The 21215-nt window shown below is 39.1% G+C and overlaps 1 protein-coding gene across 5 annotated transcripts in view; it reads left to right on the forward strand.

Annotated features, from left to right (window-relative positions):
- Positions 1–21215, forward strand: part of CAB39L (calcium binding protein 39 like) — a 131844-nt gene that overhangs the window by 81201 nt on the left and 29428 nt on the right. For all 5 annotated transcript variants that reach the window (XM_047079519.1, XM_047079540.1, XM_047079549.1 and 2 more), the window contains 3 exons: positions 6736–6904; positions 12744–12803; positions 16975–17040. In XM_047079519.1, the coding sequence (XP_046935475.1) occupies positions 6736–6904; positions 12744–12803; positions 16975–17040 (295 nt within the window). The remainder of the gene's footprint in view (positions 1–6735; positions 6905–12743; positions 12804–16974; positions 17041–21215) is intronic.

A 21215-nucleotide genomic window follows, 5' to 3' on the forward strand; every position in this document is an offset into this window, starting at 1 on the left:
CATCAAGAATGAAGCAAGTCTTAAAGTAGAAAATTGCCAGAAAGGCACAAAGAGTTGAAGGATCAAGTACTTCCCATGCAAAGGCACGGAGGCATCAAAATGCATAATGTGTTTGGAGGATGACAAGATTTCTGGTGTAACTGGAGTCCAGTGTGAATGGGAAGGAGGGGTGGGAGATAAAGCTGGAAAGACTGAGAACAGATTATGAAGAGCCTTCTATGCCCTGAACAAACCAACTATGGAAAATTTGAGGAGGGGGCAATCAAGGAAATTTGAATATGGAGTGGGTATTAGTTACTAAAGAATTACTGTTAATTTTTAGTGTGATAATTACATTGTGGTTATGTAAGATTTATCTTTTTGTTCAGTTAAGGATCCTAACAAAATCCAGTTGTTGTATTTGGATGTAATGTCACATAGGTCTTTTTTTAGTGTTTATTTATTTTTGAGAGAGAGAGAGAGAGAGAGAGAGGCAGAGAGAGAGGGAGACACAGAATCTGAGCAGGCTCCACGCTCTGAGCTGTCAGCACAGAGCCCAACGTAGGGCTCAAACCCAAAAACCACGAGATCATGACATGAGCCAAAGCCGGCCACTTAGCTGACTGAGCCACCTAGGTGCCCTCACATGGGTCTTTTAAAGTCTCTTTTCATTGACAATAGCGTCTGTTCCCCTTTTTATGTCATTGATTTTTTGAAAAGCTGAGTTAATTATCCTACAGAATTTCCTCCATTCTGGATTTGTCAGATTGCTTCCTAATGATGTCATTTAACTTGTTCCACTATCTCCTGTATTGATATCCTGGAGGTTATATTTAAAGACTTGATTAGATTTAGATTAGGTTTTATTTTGGCAATCATATTTTGTAAGTGGTGTTGTGCAGTTCATATTTCATCTCATCAGGAGACAAACATTTAGTAATGCTAAGATTGAGCAGTGGGTTCAGATGGAGACAGCTTAATCCATTGTAAAGTTCCTCATTAGCCTTACACTTAATTGTTTGACCATTCATTGATGAACACTGTATGATTCAGTCATTTCATTAGAGGTTACAAAAAGGTGATTTTCTAATCCTTCATTCCTCGTGCATTTATTGGCTAGAGTAGTTTTTTTTTTTAATTTTTTTTTCAACGTTTATTTATTTTTGGGACAGAGAGAGAGCATGAACGGGGGAGGGGCAGAGAGAGAGGGAGACACAGAATCGGAAGCAGGCTCCAGGCTCTGAGCCATCAGCCCAGAGCCTGACGCGGGGCTCGAACTCACGGACCGCGAGATCGTGACCTGGCTGAAGTCGGACGCTTAACCGACTGTGCCACCCAGGCGCCCCTGGCTAGAGTAGTTTTAAGGAGAATAACTTTCTCTCATCTACCACAACAATTTAATTACTTTAAAATACAATTCATACCAGAGAGAGAGAATAAGTGCCTAATTCATTTCCTTCAGTTATCAATTTAGAGAGAAGTTGTTACCCCAGGAACTAACATTGGCATCTAATGAGTTTCTTTATCTTTCTCTCTTTCTCTATTTCTCTCTCCCTTATCCCCCCCCATCCCTTTATTAGCACTATGAACTTCTGTGTAACTTTTTTCCATATGTCTTATGTAGTTGCACACATTTTTCTTGTTGGTGCTCAATCGTCCATTCAAGTTGACCATGTCCTTTTTATATTACTCCCATTAGTATGTGAGAGATTCCCTGCTTTCTGGCACAAGATAGACCAGGCTCATCTTGTATATTTCCTAACACAGACTTGGAATCAGCCATTTCTATCAAAAACTCTTGTTCTTTTTAGTGAGGAATGGTTCTTAGAGACTATAATCTGGATGCTAGGGCTTCTCATTGACATTGGATTGTAATTGCTTCTGAGCTTTTTTAGTAGACGGAATTATATCTCATTATTTTCTAAATTTTTTTAATGTTTTATTTATTTTTGAGAGAGAGAGAACATGAGTGAGGAGGGGCAGAGAGAGAAGGAGACAGAGAATCCGAAGCAGGCTCCGTACTGTCAGTGCAAAGCCAGATGTGGGGCTCGAACCCATGAACCATCAGATCATGACCTGAGCTGAATTATAAATAAATTATCAAATAAATAAATTATCAAAAGCCAATATCTTCAAGGGTAGTAAGGTTGAAATGACACTTAACTGACTGAGCCACCCAGGTGCCCCATCATTATTTTTAAAGTAAGCAAATATATCTAGATTAAAAGCAAAACTTCTTGCCTATATTGAGGAGGCCAAGTGTTTGTTGAATGACATTTTATAAAACTTTTCCAACTACTACCTGACATTGTTTGCTCCCAGCAAAAACAAAAGTCATTTTTGCCCTTATGTGATATGTGTTCTTGAGATATTCTTGCAAGCTCTTCTAGCCGTTTTTTTTTTTTTTTTTTTTTTGGTATAATATTTACTGTAGCTCACTTCTAGATGAGACAACTGCTCTTACATTCTAGCTTTTATTAAATTTGAAAGTGATCTTAGATGCTGTGATTTTTTGTCTTTTTTCTTTTTTCTTTTTTTTTTTTAACGTTTATTTATTTTTGAGACAGAGAGAGACAGAGCATGAACGGGGGAGGGGCAGAGAGAGAGGGAGACACAGAATCTGAAACAGGCTCCAGGCTCTGAGCTGTCAGCCCAGAGCCTGACGTGGGGCTCGAACTCATGGACCATGAGATCGTGACCTGAGCCGAAGTCGGACGCTCAACCGACTGAGCCACCCAGGCTCCCCAGATGCTGTGATTTTTTGAATAAGCATGCATCTATAGTAGTGTGCCTTCTCCAAACTAACATAGTTCTTTAGAGTCTAGACTGTATGATACAAACTACAAATCAAGGAAGGAAGATGTAATTCAATTCTATAAAATAGTGATTCAACATTTACTGGATTAATCTTTCCATTAGCAACCTGACATGAATTAGTCATTGTGGAGGCATAGTGATTCATTGTGGTCCCTGGCCTTGGGAACTTTTTTCTTAAGTGGAATAGGATAGATGAGATATTTATTCTGTACCAAGAATAAGGATATTAATGTTATTGAGATTTGAAACTTCAGATAGGCTTAATTTGTGGAGTACATTTGTATATAGTAGGCAATAAATTATCAAAAGCCAATATCCTCAAGGGTAGTAAGGTTGAAATGACATATGTGAATTATAGATCCCTTAAAGGGTACTGAGTAAAATTAAGGATTTCTCTGTCTATCCCAATGTATTGCTAACTTTAAGAAACTCATCTCAGAGAATGACATTTTCACTCTCAGGCACAAACTAGTGGGATGCAACCAGTGTTCTGACCAAGAGGAGTATTTTAAAAAATATTTTCTTAGTTCTCAAAAATAAATAGTATATCACAGATGGTTCCAATACACTTCACCCAATGAAAGGAAAAAGAGAACTAATTATACACAAAAGTTGGGAGTATAAACTTTTAGTAGATAGTCTCAGTTTGGAAATTGGATTAAGAAATGAGAAAATGTTGGCTGGAGATCATACAGCCTTTTGTGTAAGCCAGAGTTTGACTTTCATTAGAGTTCTAGTATTAAGAATTTCAGTCAGAGTTTGAAACTTATTACCTTCATTATATGCCTACTTTGTACAAAATATTATGCTAAGCACTCTTTGGAAATTGAGGTGGGGATGGAGAAAAGTAACAAGATACAGACACCATATGGAGATGGGGCTAGAGGAGGAGAGGAGAAGGTAACGAGAACAGGAAGGTAACAAGGAGAATGAAGTTGTTTGAAATGACGTGAAGAAAACAGATTTATAACAATTTATTGATGATGTCACCTAGTACAGATTGAAAAAAGTACTAAATTGGTATTACAGATAAGCTGTTGTAAGAATACGAAGGGGAGAGAGAATAGTCCTGAGTGGTGGGTGATTGTGAAAGACTTCAAGGAGGAGGGGATATTAAACTAAAGCCTTGAAAGATGGGAGAGAATCTTAGAGGAAGAAGCATAAGAAGGACATTCTAGGTTGAGAGAATGGCGTCCTCCAAAGAGATAGGGAGTGGGATGAGAAATGAAACTGGGAAGTTAAGTTTAGGGCCAAATTACAAAAGCCCAGAAATATCTCAGTAATAAGTCTAGATTTTAATGATGTTTGCTCTTTATCTAGGCCAAGTCTTTATCTCATACTCTCCAGAGTACTCTACCAATAAACAAGTGTTCTCCTTCACACTTTAGAAAATACACCCCTCTTGGGGGTGCCTGGGTGGCTCAGTCGGTTAAGCGTCAGACTCTTGGTTTTGGCTCAGGTCCTGATCTCACGATTTCATTGAGTTCGAGCCCCATGTTAGTACGGAACCCACTTGGGATTCTTTCTCTCTCCCTCCTTGTCTGCGCCCTCCCCTGCCCCCGTCTCTGTCTCTCTCAAAATAAAGAAATAAACTTAAAAAAAAAAAAGAAGGAAAATACACCCCTCTTTATGACATTTTAACATTTTTTCCATCTATAACTCTACTATGTGTACCAGCAGGCTGATTTTCAAGTTCTTTGGTAAGAGAAATTATTAACACTATAAATAGGCATTTTTAAATATTCTTCAAATAATCATGCCTATCTGAATACATTAGCATTTAATGTTAATATGAATTATTCAGGGAATACTCAAAGGACATTTATAAATAGTATTCAGTATAAAACAGACAAAAATGAATAAATATTACCCTAGTTTAATGAATCCTCTCAAATATCCTTATTTACCATTTCCCCTATTATATTTGTAGATTTGATTTTGCAAAGTATCCTGTTTCCTAAGTTGTGGGAGAGAGATTTTATTTTTGAATCTGAATTTCATGTAGATCTTACCTTATAAAAAACAGTGCATTATTTTTTATTGCTCAACAAATATTATCACTTACATTTGGTGAGTTATATCTTGAAGTTTTGTGTAAGAGTGGTTTTGCTTTGATTTTCATCTATTCAGTTTTCTTATCCGTTCATTTCAGTTCTCATTTGTTCAGTGGTCTTTTTTGCTTCTTAAAAGTATTTTTTTGCTAGAATTTTTCTAACTTGCAGAATTCATGGTAAATTTGAAAGATTATGCAGGTCCTTCATGGATATCATTTTTCTTCTGTTCTCAACATTATAGGAAAGCACTTTTTCAAGAATTGAGATCATTTGAGTTTTTTCCCAGTGGGCTTGTATTAGAACCACAAAAATTAATATTGTATTTAACTGAAGTGAAAGGATAGAAGTTTTTTATCCTACACTCTACTCACTTCCCAGTCTTCTACAACTGTATCTGCCTTTGTTCTGTTCTTTTACTATTTATCACACAATTGTCAACTGTATTATTTAATACTGGACTTGTTTTACTTGAGCTACTGTTGTTCATTTTCTTGAAACCTTACAATACACCGGAATGTAACTCAAACCTAGATTTATTTCAGTGTTGAATTTGACACTTGAGGCATTGTTATTAAATTAGGAAAGGAACAGATATAATGTGCCCATCCTGAATGGTTTCCTACAGTAGACATTGTGTTTTTCTAGTGCAGTTTTTGCTACGAGCAGTAATTCATGAGATCATTGAGTCAGTCAGTGCACAGCTATTTATTATTGGTCATCTACAATATACAAATCAACTATATATGCATGTAATATCTATCCTTACCTTCTTCCTGAACTCCAGATGCACATATTCTACTGCCAAGGAGACATCTCTACTTAGATAGCAGGCATCTCAAAGTTAACACGGTTAGAAACAAACTTCCAGTTTTTTCACTGACCTGTACCTCTTCTAGTTTATTCATCTTAAAAATTGGCACCACCCTCTACCCAATTATTTGGGCCAAAATTTTGGGAGCCATTCTTGAATCCTTTGTTTCCCTCACCCCAAATTTGTTCCCTGCTCTACCCCACCACCTACAACATCAGCAAGGCCATTGACTCTTCCTGCGGACAATATGCGTGATGTGCACACAGGGCTTTCCTGCAGTCCTGCTACCCCAGTCCAGGCCACCGTCGTCTCCAGCTGGACTTCTGCTCCTGCTCCTAACTCCCCAGTTCATTTTTCCCTCTTTTATAATAGATTCTCCACAGATACCGAGAGTGATCTTTTTAAAGCATATATTAGGCCGTGTTCATGTCTTACTTTAAACTCTCTAAAGGCTTCCTCCCACACTTCAACACCACACTCTTAACCTTAGCCTATAGAGCTGTATGTGATCTGGCCCCTGCCCTTTTCCACTCTTGCCTCATTTCACACCATTCCCTGCGTTTCCCCTACATTCCAGCCACACTGGCCTTACTTTTCTCTAACTCACCAAACTGGTTCTTGCCTTGGAACCTTTGCACAGTTAGTTCCCTTTACCTGGAATGCTTTGCTCCTTCCCTGACCACTCAGTCTAAAGTAAAGTAAATTAAGTTGTTGCACCGTGTAGTATACGTATTTTAATGTCTTCAGTTTCATAGCACTTCTCAGAATGCAAAACTTCTTTTCATTGTTTATAATCTGCCTCTTCCCCCCACTAAATAGTATTCCCACTAAAAAATATGACTCTAGGAAGGCAGTGACCTGTGTACTTACTAATGTATCCCCAGCATCTGGAACAGTGCCAGACACATCATAAGTAGTCAGTGGGTATTGAATGAACAGTGTTTGAATGGACTGTGACAAATGTTACCTATGCGTCCCTTAACAGCAGTATTGAAATGGTTCTTTTGATACCATTAATATTATTTTATTAATAGGATAACAGAGCTCTCTATTTCTCTCTTGTTTATGCTTTAGATATGAAGCCCCACAGATCGCCTTACGTTGCGGGATTATGCTGAGAGAATGTATCCGACATGAACCACTTGCCAAAATCATCCTCTTTTCTAATCAGTTCCGAGATTTCTTTAAGTATGTGGAGTTGTCAACATTTGATATTGCTTCAGATGCCTTTGCTACTTTTAAGGTAATTTTTTTTTAATCAGCTAGTTCATTTAGTTTCAGCATTTAGTTAAAGTCAATTGGCCTCCAAAGAGACAGTTTAATTAAAACGCAGGCCTATTCCTGAGGCCTGAGTATAACCGACTGTGAATTACGACACAAACCGCAAGAGCATCGATAATGCATTCTATTAGACCAGTCTATCACATTGTGGAAAAAAACAACTCAAAATACTTGTCACACACTCATACAGAATGAATTGCAATATATAAATGTAGTATTCTATGCAAAGCATGCTTTCATTTATGTTAAAAACAAAGGGTATAAGCTGTCACTTAAGGTGCACTGAGTACTTCTGGAGGGTTATCAGGGAAGCAGGAACAGTGTTTACCTGCAGGGAAGGGAACTGGGTAGCAAAGGGAGCTGGAGAATGATATCTTTGAACATGAAGGACATCACATTACCTTATCAATGTAATTATAAATTCCCCTACAGTGAAAGAAAATACTAAGAAATGATACTTTTTTTCCATAATCATCTATATTCTTATAAACTTATAATCTACTGTTACTTATAGGTAATAAATTTAATCTTAGTTTTTAAATTAAAAAATTTTTTAATTGTTATAAAATAACATACAACATGAAATTGCCATCTTACCATTCTTTAGTGCACAGTTCAGTAGTGCTAAGTATATTCATATTATTTGTGCAACTAATATCTATTAGATAACAATGCTCCATTTCCCCCTCCTCCCAGTGTCTGGCAACCACCATCTACTTTTGGTTTTGGAGTTTGACCATCAAAAAGATGTTCAGAGAGCATATTAGAAATAATGTAGCTAATTTGCAAACTAAAATACTAGAACTTATACATCCAATGAATGATATCACCTTAAAGGTCCTATCTTAGAAAACGATTTCCTTTTTCTTATGATCCTGCCATTATTTAATATATTTTGAAACTGGTATCATTTTCTGTGGCATGTTCATTTTTCAGTAATGTCAAATGTTTATCCTTCGAGGGCAGATAAAGTTTTGGAAACAGCACAAGGCTATTTGACATTCAGGTTCATGGGTCAAGTGGGTGATCTTGGTAGCTAGAACTGTTTTCGGTTTTGGTAATAATAATGAGATTGATAATAAAAATAAAATTTATTTTTAAATTTCTAAATAATAGTAAAATAATAAAATAATAAATAATAATAAAAATTCTAAAATAGAGTCTGATTTTCTTCAGCGCATACCAAATTGCCTCTGAAGATGATTTTAAAAGAGGAATTCTGAAAATATTTTAAGCTGACGATGTAACAGCATCATTGACCAAAAACAAAAAAAAGTCAATTACAAATAGATAAGACTCATTCAAATGTATATATTCAGATTTGTTTCTATAAAAGCATTTTGGGGCGACTGGGTAACTCAGTTGGTTAAGTGACCGACTCTTGATTTCGGCTCAGGTCATGATCTCACAGTTCATGAGATCGAGCTCCATGTCAGCTCCACTCTGATGGCATAGAACCTGCTTGGGATTCTCTCTCTCTCTCTCTCTCTCTCTCTCTCTCTCTCTGCCTCCCTTTCTCCCTCTCCCTCTCTCTGCCCCTCCCCGCCCAGCAATCACTCTATCTCAAAATAAATAAACTTCAAAAAAATAAAATAAAAAGCATTTCAGCAATTTACTTGCTCCATTTACATCATTCCAGATTTACTTCTACATTTTTTAGGATATAAATATATATTTTTACTTAATTGTAATACATGTATGGCTTTTTATTTTTATATATTACCTTAAATACTTATTTTAACAGTATTGACATAGTCCATATACCAATATTTGTAAATACTTTAATCTTATTACTTTATGTAAATGACTTGAAAGTTGTCTAGGACCTGGATGATAAATAGTATCTTTTTTTCTAACGCTTATCTATTTATTTCAAGAGGGAGAGAGAGTACACATTAACAGGCAAGGGAGGGGAGAGAGGGAGGAAGAGGTTGGGGCTGAACACTAAGGAGAGTTGCCTGGTGGGTGGAGGAAAGGGTAGCAAGGGCGACAAGCATGGGTGTGTGCTCAGAGTGCTGTCAGACCTGGAGCCTGTTCTGTTTGACAGGCTACTTGGTCTCACCCAGCAAAGCAAAAGTATGGTGGCTACAGATGAACCTCCCAAAGTATATCTAACAGCACATGGTGAGAGAGGCCTTGATGCATGAAATCTGTTGAATGACATTTAACACAAAAGATGATTCCATTTCTTCCTGGCAAAATGTCTGTGCCTAGATAACTAAGGAGATGTTTTCTATTAATAGCACAGTACCGTTCTTTCCCCCTTTTCTATCTGATGACTCTGCTATCATGGAAACAAAGTTGGCTCCTTTTTTGAAAGACTGTATGTAAGTGAAGCTTCACAAATAATTATAAACAAAGAACAAACTCTAACGGAGGGAAAAAGTAAATAGAAACGTATGTACTTTTCAAAATTTCCCCAAAGATTTTTCAACGTTTAATAGAATAAACTATATTGATAATGTCTTGCTATCATATGTTCAACCCAATTTAATTTTCAGTACAATTTGGATATCAAAAGTAAATTCATGTTTTAATTTGTACCTCAGCATATTTTCCATTGAACTTAAGTCAAGCGTCTGAAAATCTAAATAAGCATAAAAAGTTTTATAGTATGCTAACAATATTGGAAATGCCAACTTTATGTATTTTTCCAAAATGCTGTGGTTAATATAGTAGAACAGTGACCATAAGTCACTTTTTCTTTTTAGGTAGATGGCTGAGGGGTTTTGGTTGTTTGGTTGGTTTGGTGTTGGTCTGATTTTAATTTAGTTTTATATTTTGTTTTTAACCTCTTAGACTTACCTTTTTTGTTTTGAGCTCCAACAGCCCTCTGGCTGTTGCCCAGTCTAATCATTAATGTTTTAGCACTGTTTATATTTTTGTGGCAGTGTTGTCTACAAATTGTCCTTTCCCCAAAAGCACACCTAACAATCAGAATTTCTTTCATCCCTCCTTCCAAGAATTGACATGACAGAAGGGGTCTGAATTCCACCTCCCTCTGCCACCTGACTGGCACTATGTCCTTGAGCAAATAGTTAACCTTAGAGTTTCATTTTCTCATCCGTGAGATGAAGAAAATAATCCCTGCTTTGCAGAGTTGCTGTGAAGATTAGAAATAATGTGTGTAAAGTGCTCTGCATGCTCCTGGGCGCATAGTAAACCCCCCATAAATGGCAGCTGCTGCCTGGCCCATCAACTGCCATGTCCCTGCCATTGAGTGTGTCTCTGTCACTCCACCCCGTGTCTCCCAAGCTGTGCAGAAGTCACTCCCATATCAATATCAGATAATCTTTAGCATAATACCTAGACTATGCAAAGCTTAGTCTTGTCAAAACAGAATTGTGAAGAGGTGGGATGAAAGGGTACACTGTTTCAAATAATATTTAAAATTGTATTTTATTAAAAACATTTTTTTTAACGTTTATTTATTTTTGTGACAGAAAGAAAGACCGTGAGTTGGGGAGGGGCAGAGAGAAAGGGAGACACAGAATCAGAAACAGGCTCCAGGCCCTGAGCTGTATGCATAGAGCCCGAAAGGCAGATGCTGAACCCGACTGAGCCACCCAGGCGCCCCAATAGTTTTTAAAATTTTGAATTATTTAAAATTTGAACTTTATTTTTCTTTGCAACTTTCTGCTTTTTCCTTTTTGGGTAGGATCCTACCTGTTTTATTTTTCCCACTGTTCTATGATCTACAATGATGCAGCAATTATATTTAGTTTTGTATTATATGTATATATGCATGGGTGTATGTATAGACTGTTCCTCCAGTTGTGTGCACGTATTTATTATGAACAGAAATTTGAGGGTATAGCTATGAATATACACACACGAGTGTGAGAGAAAGTGTGTGTGTGTGTGTGTGTGAGAGAGAGAGAGAGAGAGAGTCATTTACTGGCTGTACCCACCATGTACCTGTGCTAGAGGAACTCTACCCCACCTTATTTTATTTTTGTATTATTGGATATGCAAGTTATTTCAAGTTTTTCCCCCCTTGGAATTTGAAGTTGCTGCTACTAACAGGACTCCCTCCTGATGCCTCTGTCTTTGGAGTACCACTAATGCACAGTGAATGGAAACCTTCCCACGCAGTGCGTATCTGCACAGCGCTCTGTCTGCTGCTGTGCAGACCTGTAGCCATGAGAGCACACAGTCCCCACGCTCAAGCCTGCCCACTGTTGTTACAGGCGGATCCAGTGTCTGCGCAGCCCTTTCTAACCGGGGTCAGCTCTGAAAATTACTGATACTCTGAGGAGGTTGGGGAAGCGGGTGTGCGAAAACTAGGGACCCTAAAGAAAGCGGTGGGACTACCTTATTCTTCTGGGGGCCCCGGATACAGGAACTCATTTGAATTTTGACCTCAGACAGACCAGGAATGAATTGCTGTGGAGGGGTTTCCCATTTTAAAATTCCAGTTCCAGAACAGCACTGAATGTTCTACTGGGGAAAAAAAGTACAGCTTTTCACTGATAGGCTCAGTGGTCACTCAAGATATGATGATAAGTAATGAAATGAAATCAACAGCTAGTCTCATTGTTCTTGAACTTGAAAATTACAGTGCAAAATGCTTTAAATATTTTACTTGGTATTAAAATAGAAACAGGTGAGTTTTGCCATTGCTGCTACCTTCCTGTTCTCTGTGAATTTATGTTGTGGATCTTCTATATGCTTTTAGGTAGTTTTAATTAAATGTGTATTAAAGTATAAGAACTTATTTTGGAAAACTTTAAAATTCTTGTTATGTTTTTAATTAAATTCTACATTCTACCTAGACAGGGTATTTAGCCTGTAAGCGTATAAAAGGGATTAGGTGAGACTTGTTTTCTTTCAACATTAAGGTGAATTAAGGATATAATTTAGGTGTGAGTTGAAGACAGTCAAACGTTCCTTTATGCTTTTGTTCAGTTTTCTGAGAGCTATGCCTGTCATAAGACCAGTCTGCTTGTCTTCAGCTTTGAAAGCGGGCATTGTGCTACTTAGTCACCGCAGTCCTTGCACAGCACCTCACAGCCCATCAACCGGGGGCAGGCGGATCCTGGGATGGCACAGTTAAGTGTCATTCTTGTGTTTCTCAGCAGCCTAGGCACCTCCATTTTAAACGTGGTTAAGGAAAAAAAACTAAAGGTTGACATTCCTGAAAATCTTTTAAGTTAACTAATGAGATACAGTTTTAAGATATTCAGAATTCTTTAAAAAAAAAAAAAAAGCTATCGGGGGCACCTGGGTGGCTCAGTCGGTTAAGCATCTTGACTTTGGCTCAGGTCATGATCTTACAGTTTGTGGGTTCGAGCCCCATGTCGGGTTCTGTGCTGATGGCTCAGAGCCTGGAGCCTGCTTCAGATTCTGTGTCTCCCTCTCTCTGCCCCTACCCCACTCTCACTCTCTCAAAAATAAGCATTTAAAAAATTAATATATATATATAGCTATTAACAATATTTCAAAAAGATCATCATACACTTTATTTGGATTTTATTATATCATAATCACAGGGTAGCCATGGCCTGAAGAAATATACTGTAGACCCCCTCACATAGGTGCCATCTGTTTCACTAAATTATTCCTATCATAAATCTAACAATGATATGAATTAAAACACTTTATTGTTTTTAACATGAAACACATTTGCATTTCACATCTTAAACTAAGAATGGAAATAATTTTGTGGTATAAAGAAAATATTCTTCAGAAACTTTTATGTTTCAAGTGACTGGACTTACATAATTCTTAGAAGGAAATACCAGGTTTGTAAAATTTATTAGCTATAATAATTTTATTTCACTTAACTGTTCTTTTTCTAGGATTTACTAACGAGACATAAAGTGTTGGTTGCAGACTTCTTAGAACAAAATTATGACACTGTAAGTAGAAGTCCTTTTTAAGATTTTACCTCTTTCTCTCTTCTCCCCTCTCTCTCCTTCTTAGATCTATGGATACTGGCTCCTATTTATGATCTACAACAGACACCAACCATGGTCCACCATGCGCCCAATTTGTCCATTTACCTGGAAGCCAGGTCATCAGAAAACTGTGGAAAATTGAGGGCTTTCTTATTTTTCACACCTCTTCCTGTTGTATCAGCTCCAAAAAAAGACTGGTACCTGCTCACTTTGATCGTGATTTAAGGGCATCCATGTTGCCCTTATGAGGCAGGTAGGGGCACCTGGGTGGTTCAGTCAGTTGAGCATCTGATTTCAGCTCAGGTCATGATCTCACGGTTTGTGAGTTTGAGCCCCACATTGGGCTCGCCACTGTCAGCGCAGAGCCCACTTCAGATCCTCTGTCCCACCTCTCTGTCCCCCCTGCTCATGTTCTTTCTCAAAAATAAACAAACACTTAAGAAAAGAAGAGGCAGTAGGTAACCATAAATGGAAGAGCACTCCACCCTCCCTCACTAAAAAATAAATCATTTTACTTGCTTGATAATTAGTTTTACTTACTAGTAGAAATACCAGTTCCCTTCTCAAATGGTGAATCCAGCCCATCCTTTTGAGATTCAGCTGAAACATGACTTTTCTAGGAAGCTTTTCCTAATCCCACCTGTCCACATGCATGCATGCACAATTCCCCCGCCCCCACTGTTCACGTTGTATTATTATGGAGTGTCTGTACCTTCCTGGCTGGTTCCTGAGCTCCCTGAGAAGCAGGAACCCTGTCTGTCAAACACAGGGTTCAGACCCTGCTTGCCTGGCTTCAAGACCCAGCTCTGCCTCTTATTAATTGTGTTACTTTGGGTAAGGTAATTTGGGTAATTTTGCACCTACTGCAAAATGAAGATATTAATAATACCTACCTCATTGGGTTGTTTGTAGGAATTTGTAAAGATTTGGAACAATTTTTTTAGGATAATACCATATTAATCCCTCAGTATTAATTTTTGTCATTGTTACTTGTATCCCTAATACCTAACTCAATGCCGTACAATGGTGGTGTTCGATGAGTATTGGATAGATATATCCAAGAACAGCTATGCTTTTGCTAAATACATAAGCAAGAGTAACAGCATGATTAAAGTGAACATGGCACAAACCTAAAAGAGAAATTGTAAATCTTGATCTAGTGTTGGTTCAGATGCTCTAGACCAGTGATGTCCCACTGAAATAAAAGCCACTGTATAGTTTAAAAATTTGTAGTTAGCTACACAAATAGGTAAAAGGAAACACATGACTCTGAAGATACAGAATACCCTCCCTGTCACTTTCTTATAGCTTCACACATCCAAATCACAGAAATTCAACTATGTCTCTTTTATTCATATATTGTTTACATATCTTCCTTTGAGATTAAGAATTAGCAGGGGCGCCTGGGTGGCTTAGTCGGCTAAGTGCCCAATTTTGGCTCAGGTCATGATCTCATGGTCCGTGGGTTGGAGCCCTTCTGTCAACCCTTCTGTCAGAGCCTGGAGCCTGCCTCAGATTCTGTGTCTCTCTCTGTGCCCCTCCCCCACTCATCCCCCCCCTTAAAAAATAAACATTAAAAAAAATAATTAGCAATGTAATCATGAAGTCAAAATTGATTTTCATATCCTAAAATTATCAAGAAAATATTTGTGGGATCAACTGGAGTACTTAGATCTAAATGCAAAACATGAAGGGAGAATAATTTTTATTGCCAGCAGTATCCAAAAGCTTCTAGACCAAAAGAAAATGGCATATTTTTAAACTAAGGAAATGAGCTATTATTATAGTTTGGTTGATCAGAAACTGCAGATGCTAGATGGAATGTTAGAGACTCATTAGATGTACCTTATAATAAGTGAAAACAAGAGAGCTAAGATAGTTTATTACAAAACCCGTGGTATCAGCTACTGATCTTTTCTATAGAATGAGTGATGTAAATGTGTTGAGTAACACTGCTTTGCATTCAGGACATAGTACATAACAATTTGGGAGACTGTAAACTCATTCTCCTTGATCCCTTATTTACCTAATTTTTTTCTTTGTATCTATAGTCACTTCTTGTGTAATTTGGTAGCTTCACAGACGCTGAGGCTGCTGCACCAACCTGAACACCAGCTCTGAGAGCTCATGCCCCCTCAGATATTTCATACTTCCTGAGTTTCATATTTTTTTGGCAGTAAACCATGAGATGGGAGCACACTGATATATGACTCTAAAATAATGAAACTGGCATCTTGGGGAATGTCATACCTTATACATGTGTTTGAAGTTTCTGGTTACATGTGATTTCACTCATATGTGGAATTTACAAAACAAAGGGAATGAGAAAAGAAAGAAAAATAGAGAGAGACAAACCAAGAAACATACCCTTAATTGTAGAGAACAAACTGATGGTTACCAGAGGGGAGTTAGGTGGGGAAATCGGGGAAATTGGAGTTGGGGATTAAGGAGGGCACCTGTCCTTACGAGCACCGAGTGATGTGTGGAAGTGTTGAATCACTATATTGTACACGTGAAACTAATATAACACTGTATGTTAACTAAATTGAAATTAAAATTTTTAAAAACTTACCACAAAGTTTGATAAATTTAATGTCCCACAAAATCCTCTTCAGTTTCATGACAGAATAAATTAAACTTACTGTTTAGTACAAACAATAAGCCCTTCATATAAAAGAGTCTAATTATTATGACTTTAATGTGAACTAGATGCTTTCTTTTTAATATTTATTTATTTTTGCGAGAGAGAGAGAGACAGAGGAGAGGGAGGAGGGGCAGAGAGACGGCGGGGGTGGCGGGGGTGGGGTGGAGTGGAGGGGGGTGGTCAGAGGACTGGAAGCAGGCCCTGTGCTGACAGCAGAGAGCCTGATACAGGACTCAGACTCAGGAACCGTGAGATCATGATTTGAGCCGAAGTCAAACACTTAGCTGACTGAGCCACACAGGTACCCCCCAATGTTCTTACTTTCCACTTTCTTAATTCCCAGTTGGTAATTATCATCTGTGTGCACTGCTTGCCCTCATTGCACACGTGCACACACACCTCACCCTCAACCCTCTGAGGACCAGGACTGTTTTCCACCCTCCTCAGCCCCTGGACTCTTCTGCTTCAGTTCTCTGTTGGGCTCACTCCTCCCACCTCAGTGGTCCCTGAAGCATGTCCTTGCCTGGTGGGAGGTTGACGCTGAGCTTCCTCCACCTGTGGCACTCTATGTGAAACTAAAGGGCCCAGTAGTGGAGAGTAGTTGACAGGCACACTGGGAAACGGGGGCCTCGAACACCAGCATCCTCCAGCTTCTGGGGACAGGGAAGTCCTCCAGAGAGGCCAGCTGGGATTAGATTAGCATGGCCATTGTGCAGCAAAAGTTGCCCCGTTTCTCTATGTGTCCGCTATGAACTTGACACTTTGATTCTTTTTTTTTTTTTTTTTTAATTTTTTTTTTTCAACGTTTATTTTTGGGACAGAGAGAGACAGAGCATGAACGGGGGAGGGGCAGAGAGAGAGGGAGACACAGAATCGGAAACAGGCTCCAGGCTCCGAGCCATCAGCCCAGAGCCTGACGCGGGGCTCGAACTCCCGGACCGCGAGATCGTGACCTGGCTGAAGTCGGACGCTTAACCGACTGCGCCACCCAGGCACCCTGACACTTTGATTCTTTACGGGGTACCAAGTGGAGCTCTAAGTATATTTAATCTTTTCCTAAATTATTCATGCACTCGTAGCTACCAGCAAGGCTACCTGAACAAATGACATGAAATGTGTTATTTTGCTACCCACTTAATAGATGAATTAGATCTTTTATTCAAAAGGGTTTATTTGAGAGGACTCAAATACTCCATTTTTCTACTCAATTTTTAATTTTCAGAACTGAAGTAGTGAAGTACATCTGTTGTTTCACTTGACCTCCGTATCCTGCTGTGTCTTTATGTGTAAAGGATGGTGAACTGGGAACCTCCGGGTGGACAGTGTGATCAGCATGGCGTTCAGCACATTGATGCAGAGCACAGCAGCTGGGCCGTGCTGGCCTAGTGGGCTGGGAATTTACTTTTGAAGCAAGAGAGTAATAAGCAAACCTAAAGCAGAGGAACCACTGCTGGTGTTACACTCTAATATTTGTTTTCTTTTCATTAGATTTTTGAAGACTATGAGAAATTGCTTCAGTCTGAGAATTATGTGACTAAGAGACAATCTTTAAAGGTAATATCAAATTGCTTAAGTTAGTCTGTGTTGGTTGATGTCTTGTTAGTAAATGATGGCCTCTTAGTGGACAAGTACATATGGGAAAAATTAAAGTGTCCCCCCCCCACTTTATTTTTGTAACTTGAAAAGTATGCTTCATGTTATGACTGTACTTTGTAGCAAAACAATGTTGTGTCCTGCCTCAACTACTTTTTGGAAGTAATAACATAAAAATAGTAAGTGCATGATAAAGTAGAATTTCGTATATTTCAGCTCAGAAAGAAAGTCAAACCTAAGTTAATTTAAATAAAACCACAGTTCTCTCCTAGGGGATATTTTCTGGAGATGAAAAGAAATCACTCTTAGCTTGAAAGTAAGATCTGAATTACTATTTATAAGGAAGAAACAGCAAAGTTCTCCTGTAGTTCTCTCTCTCTTTTTTTTTATGTTTACTTATTATTTTTGAGAGAGAGAAACAAAGTGTGAGCTGGGGAGGGGCAGAGAGAGAGGGAGACACAGAATCCGAAGCAGGCTTCAGGTGCTAAGCTGTCAGCACAGAGCCCAATGCAGGGCTTGAACTCACAAACCCAGGGCTTGAACTCACAAACCGTGAGCTCAAGATCTGAGCCAAAGTCCGACGCTTAACCGCTTAACTGACTGAGCCACGTGGACACCACTTCTGCAGTTCTCTTTCAGTGTATCTTGAAACAGAAACCAAAATGACCGTATTTTTCTTGTACATCTATATAATGTAGACTTCGTAGGATATTTTTCAGAGAAGGGGGGAAGAAAAGGTGACACTGACAAAATATAACACATCAAATGCAAGATTAAAGTTTGGGGCGCCTGGGTGGCTCAGTCGGTTAAGCGTCCGACTTCGGCTCAGGTCACGATCTCGCGGTCCGTGAGTTCGAGCCCCGCGTCAGGCTCTGGGCTGATGGCTCAGAGCCTGGAGCCTGCTTCCGATTCTGTGTCTCCCTCTGTCTCTGCCCCTCCCCCATTCATGCTCTGTCTCTTTCTGTCTCAAAAATAAATAAATGTTAAAAAAAATTTTTTTTAAGTTTCCCTCTAAGTTTGTGACATTACTGGAGAAATTCTGAATATATTTTCAATTGAGAGGGAAGATAACTTTCTACTATGAAATGGTGCTTATAGAACTGAAACGTTATGGGGCTCCTGGGAAGCACTTACCCCCAGATTTGTAACATATTTTTCTAAAGATTTTTTTTTTTTAACTGCATTGCATTACTGGGTTTCATTCTCTGAGCATTCTTGTTAGTGTTTTACTACAGGTCATTTTTAGAGGTACCTCCACCATTTAACATGTTCAAATTGTATTTCCAACAAAGATGCTGAAATATGAAACATGCTTATTCTTTAAGAGTTAAAAGAATAATCTTTAATAAAGTGGCTGTAATAAACAGATAAGTGAGAAGACTACATGATCAAGAACACAAAACTGTGCTTTTCTAAAAATTGCCAGTATTACACCAAAACAGACTCTGGAAAGAGGTCAAAAGATGATATCGCTAGCTGGAAAAGAAAGTAAAGTCAATGCTCAATTATCTGCAAATAGCTTTAGTTGGATGAATTATTGGGGGTGATGAGAGGGGTAAAAGGGCACTCCATTTGGCCAACAAATATTTATGTGCTCCTATTCCTGACATTACGTTGACAGCCAAGAACAAAATGAAGTCGCATCTCAATGGACCTTACATTCTGCCAAGGAGAACAGACAATTGATAAATAAACAGATAAATATGTAATTTTCAGGTGATTTTAGAACAGTTATGCAGGGCACAAGGGCAGGAAGTGACGACTGAAGGGATAAAAGTGTGTGTGTGTGTGTGTGTGTGTGTGTGTGTGTGTGTGTGTAAACAGTGGCATTTACTATTGGAGAGTATATCACCTATGAAATACCTGTGCAAGTTTGCTTTCCCTCATGAGGCAGGAAGCCCAGCAGAGTACAGCCGCCATGTAGTCGGTGAGTGGCTTTCCCTCCTTCAGTGAAACCGTGCCTGGAAGCAGCCATTTGGCCAGGAGGAGGTGGGGCTGCCCCTGTGGGAGTGGAACATGAGTTAGAGCTGTGTCCCTACCCTTCAGATCTCACTCAGATATTCCAAAGAATGTTTTTGGCAGATAATAATTGGCTGGTTTTGTCAAGCAGTTTGTATGATTTTGGGGCTTACTAAATATCACCTGTATTATGTTTACATGTTGGGATGACATTAATAGAACAATGTGTTTATTTCTAAATATTGAATACAGTTTTAACTAAAGTGATGACATAAGCCCATTTTGTATCACATTTTTGTCAGTTCATTTTACCCATGATTTTGCCTTAGCTGTGACCTGCCTTCCCCTATGTTTGTGCCCTCGCTGCTCCAATGGTACCCATTGATGGAGGGGTCAGTGAGCTATTTTCAGCCAGTCATTCAGCACCTTTTTATTGAGTTTCCCCTTGCATGGAAACCCGTACAAGCTGATCTGTGTAGAAAATATACCATGGTTTCACTGCTCTTTTTTTGGAGCCTGGACTGTTGAGATGGAGCTTCCGACAAAGGCAGTGACATTATGCCATGCTCTCCCAAGTCCAGAAAGCTTGTTAAAGCAGCTGAAGATAAGGCTGCATCCTGTTGGCTTACCTGTGTAGTACCTAAAGAATAGAATTCCCTATTTGCTAAGGCTCCACAACGACAGCCAAAACAGAGGAGCTTCTGCTCTGTATTATAAGAGATCATCGCCCTCGGAGGGAAGTAGAAATTGAATAGGAAACAGAGACAACAGTGCTCTAAGGGGCCAGCATGTAAGAAATAGCTCGTACATTTTCCAAATCCTTCCTCTTTTTAGTGAGAATCTATGAGACCCTGTACCAAAGTAGCAACATTGGTATGAACTAAGGTGATGGGACTAAAGTGGGATCCAGAAAGCTGAGGGTCATAGACTTTAGAGTTTATCTTTGTGCCATTTTCAGCAGTGACAGGAATTCATGATAGAAATTTTTCTGTGATCGACGATCTCTAGAGCCTTAGGTGAAGTTATAAAGCTAACAGTTGTTCATCCAAACATCTGGGCCTTCTTCCTGTTTTTTCCGTCATGCTACCTTATCATCTCCTACCCATGGGCCCATTGCCCTCATTCTGTTCTCAAGCCCCACCTTGTCCTGTCCCCTTGTTGATAGACATAAAATGGTTAGAGCAGAGCCTAGCTCATGTTAAGAAGTAGATATTTGTTCAATAAAATAAAAATAAATTTTATAAGTAAATATTCCTCTCCTGTCCTCAGTGCTCAATCTCTAGAAGGTGGTCTATCCTAAATAAATAATTGAGACTAGGGTATGAATTAGACTGATACCCTAGTAGGATGCATTTGCATTTGAAAACAGAAGCAGTGATATGTGATTGGTAATACAAATCTGGTGGGTAGCACAGGGGAGTGAGAAGGTTCATTCTTCACTGCTGTCTACTGCTCCCCACCCCCCTCCACTCTTCTGCCCCCTTCTCACGTGGCTCTGAGGCTAGACACCTCTACTCTATTTCCAGCGACACAGGCAAGGAGCAACCGAGTTTGTATCTGGTATTGAAACTCTCCCTTTTCCACTTGATTGTGCTTCCTACTTATTCACAGATGCCCCAGCCCATGCAGAAGGCCTCTTTCCTGTTCTTTATTAATCCAGCCAGATGTACTACATTGGCTGCTACTCTTGCCTAAAATCTTTTATAGTGGAGTATCTCATAAATGTTTTGTTTACAGTGTGATAAAACTGAGCACTGGTTGGACACCAAAAAAGCCAAACCAAAACAAAACGAAAACTAGCAAAAGACATATAAAGCAGGGTGCCTGGGTGGCTCACTTGGTTAAATGTCTGACTCTTGATTCCGGCTCAGGTCATGATCTCACAGTTGTGAGTTTGAGCCCTGCATTGGGCTCTGCCCTAAGGGTGGAGCCTGCTTAAGATTCTCTCTCTTCTTGCTGCACACGTAGAAAACTGATTTGAGGATTAACACAACAATCTGCACAACCTGAACCACAGAACTCAGCAGGTACGCAGCGCAGAGAGGTGAACTGAGGGGGAGAGAAGCCGCAGAAGGCAGGGAGGTGTTTTTGCTTGTGGAGAGAGGATGGAGACGGGATGGGGGTGGGGTGGGAGGTATTATGGAAAGAGCACTCTCCCCCAAAAGCAGTTGGAGAAA

The sequence above is a fragment of the Lynx rufus genome, unplaced genomic scaffold, assembly GCF_022079265.1.
Source record: "Lynx rufus isolate CCGP_SWC_20201006 ecotype Redwood Valley unplaced genomic scaffold, mLynRuf1.p SCAF_1, whole genome shotgun sequence".
NCBI classification, from domain to species: Eukaryota; Metazoa; Chordata; class Mammalia; order Carnivora; family Felidae; genus Lynx; species Lynx rufus.